The sequence below is a fragment of the Rhincodon typus genome, chromosome 25, assembly GCF_021869965.1.
Source record: "Rhincodon typus isolate 14 chromosome 25, sRhiTyp1.1, whole genome shotgun sequence".
Taxonomy (NCBI): Eukaryota; Metazoa; Chordata; class Chondrichthyes; order Orectolobiformes; family Rhincodontidae; genus Rhincodon; species Rhincodon typus.
In genome coordinates this window covers 28,579,509-28,598,505 of record NC_063356.1, presented here as the reverse complement: position 1 = coordinate 28,598,505, position 18,997 = coordinate 28,579,509, and the positions used below count along the sequence as shown (strand labels likewise).

General features: G+C 41.0%; 1 protein-coding gene across 1 annotated transcript; it reads right to left on the bottom strand.

Moving 5' to 3' along the window:
* Positions 1-6,227: 6,227 nt before the first annotated feature.
* On the bottom strand, positions 6,228-18,795 carry LOC109914058 (ubiquinol-cytochrome-c reductase complex assembly factor 2). The gene is made up of 4 exons (XM_020513630.2): positions 18,570-18,795; positions 12,868-12,942; positions 11,048-11,117; positions 6,228-6,473 (listed from the first exon to the last, which is right to left on the bottom strand). The coding sequence occupies exons 1-4, from the start codon at positions 18,705-18,707 to the stop codon at positions 6,373-6,375; spliced, it is 384 nt and encodes a 127-aa protein (XP_020369219.1). The 5' UTR covers positions 18,708-18,795; the 3' UTR covers positions 6,228-6,372.
* Positions 18,796-18,997: the final 202 nt, after the last annotated feature.

The following is an 18,997-nucleotide window of genomic DNA, read 5'->3' as shown; positions in this document are numbered from 1 at the left end:
TGAAGGGTCTAGACCTGAAACGTCAGCTTTCCTGCTCCTCTGATGCTGCTTGGCCTGCTGTGTTCATCCAGCTCTACACCTTGTTATCTTATTGAAGACTTTAGTCTGGTGCAATTGAGTTGTGCTTCCTTTGTTTTTACTCCCTCCACCCATGAACAAATAAAACATTGCTGTTATCAGTCAATGTGAGAGAAGGGGTTTTAATAGGGTATTGGAGTTTCAAATAATAGTTATGCATTGCTAGTTCGTAGTTGTTTACATGTGGTTAAATCTATTTATTTGTAATAGGTGTTCTCATTCAGTACAGAAACTTGATTAGTGTTTTATGTTAAACTGACTTTATCAGGTAGCTAAATTGGGGATTTTGTGTACTCCGATTAAATCTTTTAACTTCCTTGACGAGCCCAGGGTTAGTGGGGTTCAAACACCAGTGTATCTTACCAAGTTGGTCGCAACAATATATCCATTGCACATGGGGAAGAAAAATATATGTCATAAATTGTGCTGAATTTAACATATTCAAGGATGGTTTATTTGGCGCTGAACCTGACATACAGTTAGAGAAAAGAATGCTGAATTCTTATTTTTAGAATACAAGTTAACTATCATACTATGACGATACAGTGATCCAGTAAGGCCTCTTCTAATGTTTTGGCTACAAAGGAAAAATTCAAATCTCAGAAGAGCCACAAAGCTGGCAATGACTGTATGATGACAACAAATAGGGAAGTTTTGGCTCTACTACCTTGAAAGCTGGTGATTCAGAAACAAATAAATAGGCACAAAGGTAGTTAACAATGCATAAAAGGATCGATCTGGAACAGTACGTTGTGTACACACATGGGTTTAAACTGGAAAAAGCACGTCCCAAGGCATAAATAGGACATGCTGAATTTTCCTTTATATCAGCTAGAATGTCTGAATGACATTTGCACATTTCTCAGTCTTGAAAAATTAACCTACACTATTTCAAATAGTTGTAATTCATTGGCTGTACATTCTGTAAGGTGAAATTTCTTTTTTATTTGAGGAAGGGTTGGGGGAGGAGAACCAGGAAGGGGCAAGAGAAAGAGGATGAGATATAGAAATTGTTTGAGGGGCACAGACACATGTTTCTGTAGCTTTTATAGAGACTTCAGGGGCTGGGGGGGGGTGGAATTTGGGATTCAACAGCAGAGAGATGAAACAGAAGATTAATGACGGTGCAGAAGTTAATGAGAGCAGGTTAAATAGTAAATGCAGTGTTGGTAATCCTAGTAGGGGCAGACAGCAGGAAGGAAGGGAAGTCTGGGTTAAACTGCATTTATTTCAATGCAAGAGGCCTGATAAGTAAGGCAAATAAACTCAGGGCATGATGGGTACATGGGATTGGGAAATTAAAGCTATTCCAGAAACACGGCTGACGGAGGGACAAGACTGGCAGTTCATTGTTCCGGGTTACAGATGCCATAGGAAGGATAGAAGGGGTGGGAGGACAGGAGGGGGAGTTGTATTTTGATTGAGAACATCAGGGCTGTACTGAGAAGGGATATTCTCGAGGGTTCATCCACTGAATCGATATGGGTAGAACTGAAAACCAAAAAAGGGGAGATCACTTCAATAGAATACTATTATAGGCCCCCCAATAGTTAGCAGAAGATTGAGGAGCAAATATGTAAGGAGATCACAGATAGCTGCAAGAATAATAAGGTTGTAACAGTGGGGGATTTTAACCTTCCCAACGTTGATTGGGACTGCCTTAGCGTTAAGGGCTTGGATGGAACGAAATTTGTTAAATGTGTTCAGCAAGCATTTCTCATGCAGTATGTAGATGGCCCTACTAAAGAGGCAAAACTTTACCTCTTCTTGGGAAATAAGGCAGAGCAAGTGATGGAGGTGTTAGTGGGGGAGCACTTTGGTATCAGTGAGTACAATTCCATTAGTTTTAAAATAGCAGTGGAAAAGGTTAGGTCCAGTCCACAAGTTAAAAAAGTTCTAAATTGGGACAAGGCCAATTTTGATGGTCTTGGACAGAAACTTTCATAAGTTGACTGGAGGAGGCTGTTTGCAGGCAAAGGAACATCTGGTAAGTGGGAGGCTTTCCAAAGTGAGTTAATGAAGGTTCAGGGCACGTTCATATTAGAGTGAAGGGTAAGGCTGGCAGGAGTAGGGGACCCTGGATAACTTGAGTTATTGAGGCCTTGGTCAAGAAAAAGGATGCATACAATCTATATAGACAGCTGGGATCAAGTCAATTCCTTTAGGAGTATAGAGGGTGTCGGAGTTCATTTGAGAGTGAAATCAGGAGACCTAAAAGGGGGAACAAGATGTCTTCAGCATATAAGGTAAGTAAGAATCCAAAGAGATTCTACAAGTACATGAAGGTCGAAATAATATCTAGGGAGAGAATAGGACCTCTTAATGATCAACGGGATCATCTATATGCAGAGCAACAAGAGATGGATGAGATCCTAAATGAATATTTCTCGTCAGTATTTACCATCAAGAAAGGTATGGATGCTAGGGAACTTGGGGAAATAAATAGTGATGTCTTGAAGGGAATCCACAATACAGAAGAGGTTGTGCTGGAAGTCTTAAAATACGTTCAGGTAGATAAATCCCTGGGACCTGATGTAGCACATCTCAGGACTTTGCGGGAGGAAATTGCAGGGTTCCTAGTGGAGATATTTACATCATTGACAGCCCCTGGGTTATGTGCCGGAAGATTGGATGGTCGCTAATGTTGTACCATTATTTAAGAAAGGCTGCAGGAAAATGCCTGGGAACAACAGACTGGTGAGCCTAATTTCTGTGGTGGATAAGTTGTTAGAGGTGATTCTGAGAAACAGGATCGACAGACATTTGGAGAGGCAAGGACTCATTTGGGATGGCCAGATTGGCTTTATGCATGAGAAATCATTCTCATAAATTTGATTAAGTTTTCTGAAGGGGTGACCAAGAAAGTAGATGAGGGCATTATCCACAAAGACTTTGGCCAGGCCTTTGACAAGTTATCGCATGGTAGGTTAAGTCTCACAGGATCCAGTTGGATACAAAATTGGCTTGAAGGTAGAAGACTGAGGGTGGTGGTACAGGGTTGTTTTTCAAACTGGAGGCCTGTAACCAGTAGTGTGCCACAAGGATCAGTGCTGGCTCCAATGTTATTTGTCATTTATATAAATAACTTAGATAAGAATTTAGGAGGTATGGTAAGTTAATTTGCGGTTGACACCAAAATTGGTGGTATTGAGGACAGTGAAGAAGGTTATTTGGGAATACAGTGAGATCTTGATCAACTGGGTCAGTGGGCACAGGAATGGCAGATGGAGTTTAATTTAGATAAATGTGAGGTGTTGCATTTTGGTAGGTCAAACCAGGGCAGGATTTCCAGTCAATACTAGGGCCATGGCGAGTATTATAGAACAAAGAGATCTGGAGGTACAGGTGCATGGCTCCTTGACAGTGGCAACGCAGGTAGACAGAGTGGCGAAGGCAGTCTTCGGCATACGTGGGAGTTCGGACATCATGTTGCAACTGTACAAGACATTGGTAAGGTGACATTTCGAGTCCTGCGTGCAGTTCTGGTCACCCTACTATAGAAAGGATATTAGTAAATTAGAAAGAGTGCAGAAAAGATTTACTAGGATGCTACCTGGACTGGAAGATTCGAGTTATAAGGCGAGTGTGGACAGGCTGGGACCTTTCTCCCCTGAAGCATAGGAGACTGAGGGGTGACCTGGAGATCTATAAAATGATGAGAGGCATGGACAAGATAGATTGCCAACAGCTTTTCCCATGGTAGGGGAGTCTAATACTAGAGAGCATAGGTTTAAAAATGACAAGGAGAAACACAAGGGTCCCGAAGGGAATTCTTTTTTACACAAAAGGAATAGATTGTTAGAGGCAGTGATGGAGCAGAGTACAATTTTGTCATTTAAGAAACATTTGGACAGGCACATCGATGGAATAGGTATGAAGGGATATGGACAAAAAACAGGCAAATGGGACTAGTTTAATTGTGAAAACTAGATGGCAGAGCCAAGTTGGGCCAAAGAGTTTGTTTCCACGTTGCAAACCTCTATGGCTCTATGTATGACAGATAGGAGATTTTAAATTAAAATGTCAGCCCCAATATGGGAGTTACTACTGATTTTGTAACACTAGGGAATGTATGAATGAAAAAAAAAATCAGGCAGAGAGCCATTATGCAAGTCCCCATTATCTAACTACTGCGACTTTGTGTAAGAAACATCTTTAAATGTATCATGCATTCAAATAAATAAGAGCATTGATTATAATGTTAGACAACTGACCTATCCACAGTAGTTTACTTGACAGCTTTCTGTCACAATGGTTTGTGCCATAGTGGATACCCTTATCAAATATCACCTGGTGTTGGTCAGGACCCATCGTGGCATGGTCATCTCTGCTGCACTTGTTGCAAGTGAAGACGGAGGGTTGGAGTAGGAAGGGTGTAGGATTCACAATCTTGTCTCCCCAGCTGAGATTTTCATTTCTGCTGGCTGCCACCCTTCCAAATTTTTCATTTTGCTGGTGGTCCCTCAGAGACGAGGGTGACTCCCTTTGACTCTCAGGGTGACTCCATAGGTGGCTGTACAGACTGATGAGGTTACTGCAGGCTCTGTTACACGTGGGGCGGAGGGTGTTTGAAGGAAGGAGTGGCTGGGGCATTGGTGTGGCAGTGCATTCCTTTCACAGTTTGTGCCTGGCTTCTACTTTTTCCCTGATGGCAAGTCTCAAGGTGCTCGATGCCTTCCTGGAAGCTCCTCCTCCACTTTGGATGGTCTTGGGCTAGTGTTTCCCAGGTGTCTGTGGGAATGTCGCACTTTGCTACTGAGAGCTTGAGGGTGTCAATGATGCACTTCCTCTGTTCACCTGCGGCTTGCCTGCCATTTTGAAGCTGGGAGTAGAGTACCTGCTTGGGGAGTCTTGTGGTCATGCCTCAATGATGGGGATGTTGGCCTGGTCAAGGACACTGGCATTGGTGCTATTTCTTCTAAGTGGATTTGCAGGGTCTTGTGCAGACAGCGTTGGTCGTGTACTGCTTCAGCACCTTGAGGTGTCTGCTGTAGACAGTCCACATCTCAGAGCCATTTAGGGGGATGGGAACCACCACAGTTCTGTTAAACATGATCTTGGCATCAGGACTGATATTGCTGTCCTTGAACACCCCTTTCCTCAGGTGGCCAAAGGCTGAGCTAGCACACTGGAGGTGGTGCTGGATATCTTTATCAATAGCTGCTTTGGTTGACAGGGCACTTGAGGTATTGAAGTGGTCAATGTTCTCTAAGGTCTCCGTGTGGAGTTTGATGATCAGGGTTCACTCCACAATTTCAGGCCATGTTGGTTGAGGACCTTTGTGTTGCAGATGTTCAGGGTGAGACCCATGCTCTCATATGCCTCTGTAAAAGGTGCTGAAGATGGCTTGGAGTACATCCTCTGAGATTGCATATATGCAGCTTCATTTGCAAACTGCAGCTCAATGACACTGGCTGGGATGACTTTGGTGTGGCTTGAAGGTGGGGAGGCTAATAACTTCCCCCATGGAACTCAAAGACCCAGGGAAAATAGCCTCATACAACCAACTCCTCTCCACAAACTAAGTGACCCTCGGTGAAACAGAGTAATGGGATCCCAACAGCCTCTGGTCTCCCCTTAAGACTGCTATCATCCCTTCCAAACAGTCAGGGTCAAGCAGTCGCAACCGTTACCCAGTAAACCACTTGTGTAAAGTACCCTGATCCTACAGCAGTGTTAGTTATGTGTTCAAAAAAATGCCTACATGTCATTGCTAGATGAAGCTTAAGTTACAATTACTTACTTTACATGCTTTAAACACAAAACAGTTTTAGAAACAAAGAATATAAATCTTGTCAGCACTGAATACCAAGCTTTGATGTTGAACATTCCCAAGAATTTGTTTACCCAAGTTAGGCAAACAAACAAGTTGGGCAAACTGCAGAATTTTGGTGCAGGGTATGAAAGGTTAAAATGATTTGATCAGCAATTTTCTTAGTTGCACATTTATTAAAATTTTGAAGTCAGAAATAGCTCCTTTCTCTATGAAGTACATTATCATAAAGATTATTCTATGCTTTGTGGACTTTTTCAATTAATCTATTACTTGGGAAAATTAGATATGGCAACATTTTTAAACTTCATAAATCAATCGGGATTCAGAATTAGATTTTAGAAAATGTGCCAAGTATAATTCAGGCACCAAAACATATTTTTTAACAGGTCTTTATTTATGTAACATTTTATTTCCACAAACATCTACACAATTATAAAACATCTACCTAGAAACTAGATCTTTATTATTTAGAAATTGCAGTAAATAAAATGAAGCAGTAATCCTAACAAGGTAAACTGTTAGGCATATTCTTTGGTGGCATCTTCTGGCTTGCGTGTAAACTTCTCTCGTATCTTTTTCCACAGACCTTTCTTCATTTCTTCCAACTGTTTCATGTTATCTACAAAGAATAAAACAAGAATCAACAACTAATGCTGTCTGGCCATCTTGTGACCAGCAGTATTCAGCCAACAGCACCAACTCAAATAGCACCCTGTGTACAATCGGTTAATTTGGCACAGACCAGGAAATGAACCCAACTTCTTGTGTATTAGCTTACCAACTGAGTCAGTTATGTACATAATGCACTTCACAAATATGAATGACTGTGCAATGAAATTAGAATCTATTAAAATAGTGCTAGAGAATTTAAATCTAAACAGATGTATTTAAAGTCAGCTCATGTCAAACACTTAAGTCTTTAAACACTTAGTTAATGCAAATTGTAACATTTAGAGGTGGAGGCAGTCCAGTGAAATATTTTGAATATTGAAGAGGACTTGCATGCATCTTCACAAATATTACCTAGACTTGCTTTAATTTTATTTTCAACCGCTTTAACGCAAGTCTCAATTTTCGCAAGAAAAGATTTTCTGTGCCATTCCAAACAAATGTTGCACAACCTTCTATGCTAAAAAGTCATGAACTAGTCTGCATCTGTACATCACAAGAAACTAGGGGTTAAAATGTGAGGAAATGCTTTTCACAAATCTCAGTTGCACAATTGAGCTGTACAGAAATGAAGATATTTCTTTGCAAGTAAAGAATTTTTGTTACATTCTTGTGCTTTACACTTCCAGAAATGATTTGACATAATTTGAATCATAGCACTCTTAAATTCAACTTTTCTTTAACATGTAACGTTGAAATGCCATAGACAATACTTATGCTATCACAATTATTTTCAAATAACACTGAACGCAAGTTGGGATGTCCTATGGCCAGTAGAAGGCATTCATCCCACTGAGCCGTAAGTCCAAGGCGTACTCCAAGATTTGTTGGTCACAGGAGGGGCATTCATGGTGCTGCCATTCAGGTTGGAAATTATTCTGTTAATCCTTCAAACATAACCATGGTAAAACAGATTCCTGTCCAGCCTGATGCACAGTGGAGCTCCTCATTAGCCATCTGCCTCTCTAGTTATTTAATATCCACAGCCATGAGATGGCTATGACTAATTACAGACAGATAGGTGCATACTACAATGGAAAATTAGAAAACCCTATAGAAATTCTGACAAAAACTTCTAATGAATTGCCAAGTATTCCAATGTTTTAATTTACTTTATAAACATTCATTCTTCACCAACTTAAATATTTGTTTATAAATATAGTGACTATTCCAGAAACCTGGCATTTGTTATATTCGTTCTTCATCTTTACTGGAGCCATGTCACAATCTAATGACATCAGCAACAGCACCAATCTGCAATCTAAATGCAGCTAGATAAATAACAGATCAAAAGGAGACTTCCCAGAGCACTTTTAAAATTCAATGTCAAATGCTACTGCTCAGTTGGTTCATAAAAGTATCCAATTTAAATGTCTGCACCACCATTGTAACCTTTCAAAAGACCATTATGCACAATTACTACATCCATTTCTCTACTGTAATTTCTTCTACTTAAATATAATTTTCCTTTTCCATGGAGAGACACTATTTCAAAGACTGGTTCTAATGTTGTACTTACTTCACTAGGGCTCATCCTCATTATCCCTGGTTGAAAAGAATATAGTTGATGTTGCATTTGAGAGACAAAGTGGATACCAGCGCATTCAAATTGGTTATGGCATTGGTACATAAATTATGCATCAGGAGTGCACCACACTTCATACCGGTAAGATCTCCAGCTTAGGCATTCAACATCAATGGCTGAAACAGTCAGTCTGCATATGCAAGTAGAGAATCTCAGACTAAGAGGCCTCCTTTCCAAAAATTCAGTTGCCCCGGATGCAGCAGCACTAGTACTGCAGGATTCACAGTAACAACGTTCACTTGCAGTTAAACCTGTAGTCCCTGTTCACTAAAACATTTACTCAGGAGGAATGCACTTCCTGGCTTCACATTCAATGCATAACCAAAAGTGAATCCCCCATGAACAACACTGCTGTCCATGCTTTGGACACTTCTAACAGTTTACGTATGAAAAGTACTTTACCCTAGCACTCTTGTTGATGAGGCGGACAAAGGGACACTGAATTCAATCGGTGGCTCAACTCCGTCTTGTAAACAAAATATTCCTTATTAAAAGCACTATGTGAGCATTTCCAGATTCCCACAATACTTACTCTTTATCTAGTTCTGTCTGAGAAGGGATATTACCTGCAACTATCGAGGTTTAAGCTAGGCTGTTGGAATCTTCCTCATCTCTGACATATGGATGGCTCTCTTCTATGAAGATGGGTTTCGCGGATGAGGGTGGTTCTTCTCAGGTTGCTGCACAGTCTTCACTATGAAGGTGGCTTCCATATGTGCGTTCTTAACCCACCCGACCTTCCACAATGTTTGTGGTCTTTGGCTCAGTTCAAAGCAATCAGTGGGGTTGCGTCAAGGCTCTTCAATGTTGCTATGCCGAGGATGTGCAGAGTGCACAGCTTCAGGCAGTGGGTGGAAGTCAAGATGCCTGGAAGTCTGATTGAAACTTCTCCAAAACATAACCCATGGGCTGGTTGTAAGTGGTTCCCCCGAACCTTGTGACCTTGGTTTTCACGGATCTCTGTAGCCGATTGTTGTTGGCTGCTCCACATGATATCAATAAACAGTTGGAGGCAGTGGATACTGGCCCGGACACATTCCTGCTATTGTACTGAAGAAGTGTGCTCCAGAACATGCTCTGAGCCAAGCTATTCCGGTACAGCAACACTGGCATCCAAAAAAAGTGGAAAACAGGCCAGGTATGCCCTGTATGCAAAATGAATGACAAATTCAATCCTGACAATTGGCCACCCCACCCACCCTCCAAATCAGCATGCTTTAGATCATCAGTAAAGTAATGGAAGGGCCATCAACTGCATTATAGAGCAACACCTGCTTTGCAATAACCTGCACACTGACACTCCATTTGTGTTCTGCTTGGGAGACTCAGCTTCTCGACCTCTTTAGCCTTGTAACATATGTGAACAAAAGAACTTAATTCCAAAGCTGCAGTGAGATGAACTGCCCTTGACATATTGGTCACAAATGACCAAGTGTGGTATCACAGCGCCCAAGCAAAACCAGATAGAATGGGAATCAGAGGCAAAAACTCTTTGCTCGTTGGAGTCATATCTAACCCAAAGGAAGTTGGTTATGATTATTGGAGGTCAGTCAACTCAGCTCTGGGACATCTTTGCAGGCATTCCTCGGGCCAGGGCCCTAAGTACTCTTCAACTGCTCCATGAACCTTACCTCCATTTTAAGATCAGAAGTGGGAACGTTTGCTGATGATTGCATAATTTTGGCACCATCCACAGCTCTTTAGATACTGAAACAGTCCATGTCCAAATCCAGTAAGATGTGGATAATATCCAGGTTTTGTGTGACAAGTGGTAATTAAAATTTGTGCCACAAACTACCAAACAATCACCAGCTCAAAACAAGAGAGAATGTAACCAATGTTCCTTGACATTCAATGACATTACTATCACTGAATTCACCACTATAAATATTCTGAGGTTTATTACTGAGCTGGACTAGCCATATAAATGTTGTCGCAACGAAAGCAGGTCAGAGGCCAGGAATCCTAGTGAGTAACTCACTATCTGATTCCCCAAAGAGTGGCCAAGGGGCAAGTCAACAGTGTGATGCAAAACTCTCCTCTTACCCGGATGAGTGCCGCCCCAGCAACACTCAAAGCTTGACACTATCCAGGACAAAGCAATCATTTAATTGGCCCCACATCTGCAAACATCCAGTCACTCCACTACCAAAGCTCAGTAGCAGCAGTGTGTACAATCTACAAGATTAGCAGACTCCTTAAATAGCACCTTCTAAACCTTCACCCAATACCAGAAAAGGAAGAAGGTGGACGAAACATGGGAACACAACCACTTGCAAGCTCCCCTCCAAGCCTCTCACCATCTTGACTTGGAAATATATATACTTCCTTCAGTGTTGTTGGGTGAAGATTTTGGAATTATCTCCCAACTGTATTGTGGGTGTACCTAAACTTCATGGACTGCAGTATTTCAAGGCAGCAGTTCAGCACCACCACCTTTTCAAGGGCAATTAGGATGGGCAATAAATACTGGTCCAGCCAGCAACAAACACTTCCCCTAAATAAAAACAAACAAAAAATACCACCTGCCAGTTCTCCTCAAGTTATACATCATCCTGACATTATCATTATTGTCTCACTGTTGTGGTGTCAAAATTCTTGATACTACTTCCTAACAGCACCATGGCATTCCTATGCCCTAGGACAGTAGTGGTTCATATCGTAGTGCACCATCAACTTCTCCAGCACAACTGGAAATGGTGATGGTCAAGCCAATGACACCCACATCCCATATAAGAATTTATATTAAAAAACTGAACCTCAAGTCTCTGGTACACAATTCCAATGTAACATTAGTTCACGGCAAGAAACCAGCTGAATGAAAAACCTAACTTGTCCTACGCTATCATATGCAATGTGCACAATATTGCTTTTAAATTTCTTTGATAGTACAACAGTGGGAGTCTTCTGTCAAGTACTACAAAGTCTAGAGTAGTTACCTGTTGCAAGGACCAGTCGGCATTCTTCCACAGTTACACCAGTGAAACTTGTGTTTCTGAGACGAGGGTACTGAAATTAAATAAGTTGTTAGATTTAAGATTATTTGTTTATACACCTTTGAGCAAAACCATCCCAAAGTCCTGTAATATTCTGAATTTGGGCATGACTGACTTTAGATATCTTTGAAAAGAATACTGCAAAAGAAGAATGAATTCAATTTTAAATCGGGTTGCACGTGTACAGATGAGAGTTATGATGCAAACGATCTTGGGGGAAGTAAACAAATTGCTAATTACAGCCTATAACTAATTTGCTTGCCAACCCTAATCAAACTCAACTGTACTCTCAGAATTATTGCAACTGAATTGTTTCAGAAATAAATGATTGGCTTATATCAGCATTCACTGAATTCCTACTCTCTTCAAAAAGTTTTTGTTAAACTTCATTCAAACACAAATTATTGCACAGTCTTTAGCATGGATAACTATCCAAATATTTACTGTTATTATCAATGTACACTTGACATGGTTGTTTTACTTCATTCATTCAGGGGATGTGAGTATCGCTAAAGAGACCAGCATTTGTCGTCTATGAGAAACAGACTGTAAGCTGCCTTGAACTACTGCAGTCCATTTGGTGTAGGTACAGCCATAATGCTATTAGGCAGAGTTCCACAATATTGACCCAGCGACACTGAAGGAATGGCGATATATTTCCAAGTCAGAATGGTGAGAAGCTTGGAGGGAAACCTGCAAGTGGTGGTGTTTCCATGCATATGCCCTTCTACATGGTAGTGGTCAAGGGTTTGAATGGCACTGTTTAAACAGTCACGGTAAATTTCTGCTGGTACACACTGTTGCTACTGAGCTTCAGTGGAGGAACTAGACAAGAGGCCAATTAAGCAGACTGCTTTGTCCTGTTGAGTTTGAGGCTGATGCTGTTGGAACTGCATTCATTCAAGCAAGTGGAGAATATTCCATCACACTCGTCACTTGTGCCTTGTAGATGGTGGACAGGCTTTGAGGAGTCAGGTGGTGGGTTGTGGACATGAAGAATTTTAGATCAGGCACGATCTTAATGAATGGTAGTGCAGGCTTGAGGCACCAAATGGCCTACTCCTATTTCTTTTTGTCTACCTATGCAGGATTCCTAGCCTCTGACCTGCTCTTGTAACCTCAATACTTACATGACTGGTCCCATTTAATTTCTGGTTAATGGTTGGGGTTGTTGATAGAGGGGAATTCAGCAATAATAATGCTGATATTATGTTATAGGTCAACATTTAGATTCTCTCTTATTTGAGGCAGTCATTGCCTGGCATTTGGTGTGAATGATACTTGCCAATTGTCAACCCAAATCTGGATGTTGTCCATGTCTTATATCCGAGTAGTCTCGAATGGTGCTAACCATTGCACAATCATTGTATATCCCCGCTTCTGCCCTTGTGATGAAGGTAGTTATTCATCAGTCAGCTGAAGATGTTTGGACCTAGGACAATACCTGGAGGAACACTCACAGGGATATCACACCATCAAAGCATGCAAATCACAAAATCATTAAGAATTTGACATGTTGTGACCAGAACTGAAGTTTCTGAAAAGTACTGGATTTCAGCAACCTTTTTTTTTCATTTGGTCATCCAGATTTGGGATATTCCCCTCTAATTGCTCTTCTTTCTCCCCCTAATTATTTCAGTCTTAGCCAATTTCTACTCTGGGGAGTTTCTAGAATTGAATGCTTAACTTTGCCCTTTTTGATTCAGCAATGTGTTTCATAAACAAATACAAGAGGAAGGATAAAGATGCCAAAGCATCAGTACCTTGTTTTTGTAATAAGCAGAATGAATCCTGGCTAAACTTTCATACATCTGATCACATTTCTCTGGATCTGCAATCTAAACAGAAAAATGTTAAAACAAAATATTACTAAAAGTCAAAAATCACGAAAGCTAATGGTGGTACACGTATCCTATAGGGATCTCTGGCCCCAATATTTACACAAAGACAGGAAGGAGTCTCAGGTTGGAAATCTAGAAGCTTATTTTATCTGTAAAGCAGGTTTTCCATCCAACAGCCAGCCTGATTATCTGGTGAATTTCTGTTGGGGTAGACAGACATTGGCACAAGGATGTAGCCAGGAAGACAGGGAAGGTGAGAAAGATTGTTATTCAAGGGATAAGCTTATGATTTGCAAGATGAGGGATGGAGAACTGTTATATCAATTTAGGTTGCGGGGTGGATTAGTCAAAGATAGTGACCAACAGATCCTACTAACCTAAATTCAGCAAGATAAACTCATACAATCATGCTGCATTGTCACAATTCAGACTCCTCAAGTTCAAGATTCTCTCACTCCTAAATGATTTATTTAAAAACAATATTGCCTATTTAGTAAAACAGTGAGCTCAGAATTGCAAACATGGGGCTCAATTCCTTCTCCAGGAGTATACATTTAATCTACTGTTGAGATCGCCTCATTCTCAAATATATACTTTATAACTGCAACCGGCAAGAGTCAACTGGCTCATCATGTATGCTGATGACATCAGATCTACCTCTGCACTCACTCACCTCACAATCTTCTTGACAAAACATTAAACAAGGCTAAGGATATCATTTTTAGCCCTTTCCATGCAAGTCAGAGCATTGCCACTAAATTTTCCCCCTCTTTGGTCGCTGTACAGTGAGCCAAAATTTTCTAACTTCAAGCTCATTTTCCAATCCTGTATCATACATTTTCCAGAGTGTATGTTTCCTTCCAACTGTGTAAGACTACTGTTTCCACCTTTTCCCTCAGCCCATAAACTGTTGGGATCCTCACCTATTCTCATCTCAAACCTCAATTCCGCCAGTGCTTTCTCAAATACCTCAATCTTCAATATATCCCAAATTCTGGTGCTTACATCCTATCCTACACTAGCTGCCAATCGTCCCACTCGCTGCACTTATTCTCAAAATTAAAATTCCCAGACTTGTGTTAAAGTACCTTCATCATGCCATCATTTTCCAACTCTAATTGAACTAGCTCTACAACCTCTCACGTTAAACTTTCTGTTCCTTTGACTTAATGCAGGTGCTACACACCCCCTTCAAAAACAAATCACCGTGTGTCATGCGTTCAACTGCTTATGCCCAACATTATCAACATTTCGAATTCACTCCATCTTTTAAAATTCTTTTCAAAGTTACAACTTTGGCTAGGGTTTTATTCAGCCCACTTAATATCTCTGTTACGTCTACTTTAAATTAAACCTGAGGGAAACAAGTCAAGATATTTTACTAAGGACCTCAAATAGAAGCAGTTGGCTACATGACCCTAAAGATTGCTCCACTAATAAATAAGCTTAAAGCTGATCTATCTACACAATACAGGACTGGACAGGGCAAGGCGTGGAAAGAGATAACACAGTGTGGAGCTGGAGGAGCACAGGAGGCCAGGCAGCATCACAGGAGCAGGAAAAGACGTGGAAAGGTTGTTTCTTCTTGTGGGAGAATTAATGGGTCGCACGTTTAAGACAGATTAGGGGGAATTCTCTCTGGGGGTTTTAAATCCATGGAATTTTTTTTAACCAGAGAATTGCTGAGGCTGGATCATTAAATATAATCAAGGCTGAGAGACGCTTTAATTAGTAAGAGAATCAGGAGTTGTGTAATTGGGAAGTAAGTGGTGTTGATAATTATCAGTTCATCCATGATCTCAATGAATGATGGTGCAGACTCAATGGGCTGAATGGCCTACTTCTGTTCCAATGTCTTATGGCCTTAATTTAAATTTCCTGACTGATTCTCATATCTCTTTATTCCCGTAAGAGTTGAAAACTCTAGTGATGTAAGCCCTGAATATTTCAATAATTGAGTCTTCACAACTCTGGGGCAGAGAATTCCAAGTTCTCTTAGTGGAGAACCTTCTCATTTTGACCCAAACTGGATATCCCCTTACCTTGAGGTTATGCTCTCTTATCCCTGGTTCTCCAGATTGGAACAACAGACTCTACAGTAAAAGTCATATATAAAGGGCAAGTTTGTTTCTCAATTTAAAACAATGATCAGATAAAAATTATTGAAGTGAATGCAGAATTGGAAGGAAGTTGACAATACGTTCCAAATATGCTTCTGCTCACATATCTAGGCTGATGTTTCACAGCAGTACTGTGGTATTGCTGCACTGTCTGATTATTGTTCAGTTCAGACATTAACAAGTCTGCTTGCTCTGAGCATTTAGGTGGATGCTAAGATTTCCACAGTAGTCCTTACACCCAAGATCTAGTGAATATTTCCAACATAACGACCTTAAAGTTGACTAATTGCTCCTCTAACTCACTGCTTTTGAAATTTAAAGGCAGCTAAGAACTAACAGAAATGCAAGTCTACCGTCCTTTCTGTTAATAGTGTAATCAATAATGCCATATTATCCGAATCCACTGGCAAGGCAATATTTATTGTCCATCGGTCGCTACCCAACGGTAACAAATCAACTGCAATCTGGAATCTCATATACCAGACCAGACTCAGCTTGCATGTTTCTCCGTGAAATGTGTTAGTAGACCATCTGGTATTTTTTTTTAAAATTAGATCTGGCAGCTCCCAATCATGTTTCTTTTCTGCTGACAGCCTGTATGTTAGTTACCACATTTCCATATTCAAATTCACAACATGTCATGGTTGGATTTAAACTGTCAAACTCCAGTAATCACCAAGCTTCCATAACTCCCACCAGTTGACAATTGCACGTATTTAAATACGTGAACAATAAGTCTAAGTCTTTTAAGCTATGAAATCCCTTCCATTTTGTTAACTAATCATAATAGTATACTATTATGTAGTGTTAAAATTCAAAGTGCCGCAGTGAATTTTCTGGTACATTGAAATAGAGATACAGGAGAACATGCATTTGAAATTTTTAAAAAGCCAGCTTTTTGTAGTTCCATTTGTTTTTCAATTGAATTCTCTAAACTGATCAAATACAGATTCAATATCATTTTGATTCTATCTACTCTATCAATTTACAGTTAATTAAAATGGCAAATTAAAAATCCTGCCACAAGAAAACAGCCACTGTAGAATTTAATTTCTGTATTATGCAATATGTACCATCACAAAATAAAAACTGGAAGAGATGTTAGGTAACCCAGTTAGCAACGGGAAATAATTAAAATTAGGAGGTCTGATGAAATTGTAGTGGTAGCTAGTTCACATATTATTTTCCACCAAGATTCCAATTGCTAAGATAGTCAAATACAACAGTTATTAGGATGCGGAGAAACAAATATAAACAGCAGAGAAAGGAGTTTTCTAAGAACCAAAGTTAGCATGGACTTTCCAATAACTGGGGAATTGGCAGCAAGATACTGAAAGAAATAAATTACTGAAGAAACATGTAATTTCAACAGAGAAATAAAAATGACTTGCAACCCTAAAACCCCAGGACCCTTGAAATAACGTTCTCCTGAAATGGATTGTAAAAATTGTTGAAAATGTCAAGCTAGAAACAAGGAAATCCGTTCTGCATGAGATCAGAAATATAATAATTATAGAGAGCAAGATTATTTCTTTGCCAAGTGTCTGAAGCTCAGAAAGTGGAACACACACAAACAATAGTTACAAAGATGCTTGCAACTCAGGTTCTGTTCACTGATATGAATTTGTTGGGATTGTAAAAGATCACATGATAAATGATATGCCATTAATCATAACTGTAAGAAAGACAGACTTCAGCTAGACTGTCATTGTTGCTACTCCCACTGTTTTACTTGGGAATGAAAAATGGACTATTAGTTTGCTCTTTCCTAGGTTCTTATGATGGTCTCCATATTTCAAAAATATTAAGTATCAGGCAAGGAAAAAAAAGTTACCAGACCCTGCATCTTCAAAGTGGCTCCAATTGCAATCTAGGCTACTGTTGTGCACGGTAGTTAATTGGGATGTGCATGAAGTAGTCTGTGTCTCGACTTATTAATTTCCTGCAATGGTTATCAAAAAACACGTGTTAATGCATTGATGAGAGTTATGTAAGCAAGGTGCTAATGATAGGAAAGATCTTGTAAGAATCTCTTTCAGGGCTTATATGGCACAGTGACACTGTCCCTATCTCTCAGTGTCCTGGGTTCAAGTCCCACCTGCTCCAAAGGTGAGTCATAACACATCAGAACAGGTTGATTGGAAAACATCTGCAACAGCCTCTTTCATAGGGGACAAAGTATTTGATAAACTAATAGGACGAAGGGCAAAGAAGTTGCCTGGTAAGGGAGTTAGTGACAAGAAATTAGTAAAGTAAATGCTTACGAAAAGAACGAGGCAGAGAGTTGAAAAGGGACATTACTTATGTATAGTTCAGGCACATATCTTTTGAGGGAAAACAAATGGTTGCTTAAATCAGAGAAAGAACAAGTTGTGGAGAGAGACAGCAGCATAATTAGATTTTCACATTGTGTGAGCAAAAAGCCAGTGGAGAAGTTAAGCTAAATGATCTGTTATGATCTCCAAAGAGACATAACTTTTAAAAAATAAAAAATTCCAGTTAATACTAAAAATGTCCTGTCGAGATTTTATTATAAAGCATTTACAGAAACAGCAGAATAAAAATGTGACTGACTAAACATTTTGCAGAAGTTACGCTTTAAGGTACAGAATGGATACATCCTCTTTATTCTACACATCCCTTACACAGGCATTCAATTCCTCAGAATCAATCCAAGTGATTCTTGGATCCCTAGGGAGTACGCTTGTTGTTTCTCCCCAGTTGTAATTTACAATTTTAGAACTGCCTGGAAACCAGAGGTTTTATTTTCTGTGATTCACCTTCCAGCCCAAGTTAGATAACTCTTCCTGCCTTGTTTCAACTCCCTACTAATTTAGTCTTTTTAATCCGTGTGTGAGGTTCCATCTGGATTTGTGCATCACAAACTATCAACACTTTTTTATTCCCTAACTGCTCTCTCACACCTAAATCCAAGACAACTCAAAGCATCACCTGTGATATTCTAAAAGCCTCCAACCTAACCATTACAGTTCTCCCCTCCTCTCCCCCCGCCCCCCCTCCCCTCCCCTTTTCCACTCCTTCTCTCTGCACTCCATTCCCCTCTCATCCTTCACCCCCCTTTCACAGCCTCCTTCCTTTCCCCCTTTGCCCTCACTGACCCCGCTTCACACCCTCCTCCTTTTCCACCTTCGCCCACCTTCCCCCTTCATCCCATCCCCCCATATCCAACACCCCCTCTTGCCCTTCCCACACTCCCCTTCCCCGCCTTATCCACTACCCCTGCTCCCCTTTCCACCGAACCACCGCTGCCATTTCCCAAACCCCTTCATCTCCCCGACATCTGGCCCACCTGATCCCCAGCTCCCCAAAACCACCGAACCCCCGGCCACTTACTCTCCCCCACCCCACAAACCCCCACTTCCCTTCCTCTCTCACTACCCCATTCCACCCCCACAGCTGGAAGCCCTGCCCCGCTTCGCCCACACTCCCCCGCCCCACGACCCCGACCCCATTCCTCACCACACCCCTCCCCTTCCGGTTTACCTGGGAGCTTTCCCCTTCTCGGAAACCTTGCGCCACTCTCTGGCGGATGAAAGCCCCGAGGTCTCGGCCTTTCTTGGTCTGATCCAGAGGCCACTCCTCGCAGAGTTTCAGGAAGCGGCGATACCGGGTCGCAGCCATTCTGAGAACCCACAGGCCGCTGTCCGCCGGCACCGACCCTTCAACGGCCAACAAAACAAAATGGCGTGTGCACGTGTGCGCATGTGCGGTCCCGGCAGCCTGTGCTGCCTGAGCTGTCAATCATTGGGAATCCTTATGCTCTCTATACCAACTGTTCGCATCATTTGCAGGAGCCAGAGTACAGGTTTCGAAATTAGATTTTTTTTTCACTCGATGTTTACTGAATCTCCTGGACGTTGCTCAGAGTGTCCTAGACCTGGACTGATTGTTAAACAGCTTGCAGAACCTGC

Coding starts and splice junctions, on each gene's coding strand:
- LOC109914058 (XM_020513630.2), bottom strand. CDS start 18,707: ATGGCTGCGACCCGGTATCGCCGCTTCCTGAAACTCTGCGAGGAGTGG. Junction 12,943..18,569: donor GAGAAGGGGAAAGCTCCCAG/GTAAACCGGAAG, acceptor TTTTCTGTTTAG/ATTGCAGATCCAGAGAAATG. Junction 11,118..12,867: donor CTGCTTATTACAAAAACAAG/GTACTGATGCTT, acceptor ATTTAATTTCAG/TACCCTCGTCTCAGAAACAC.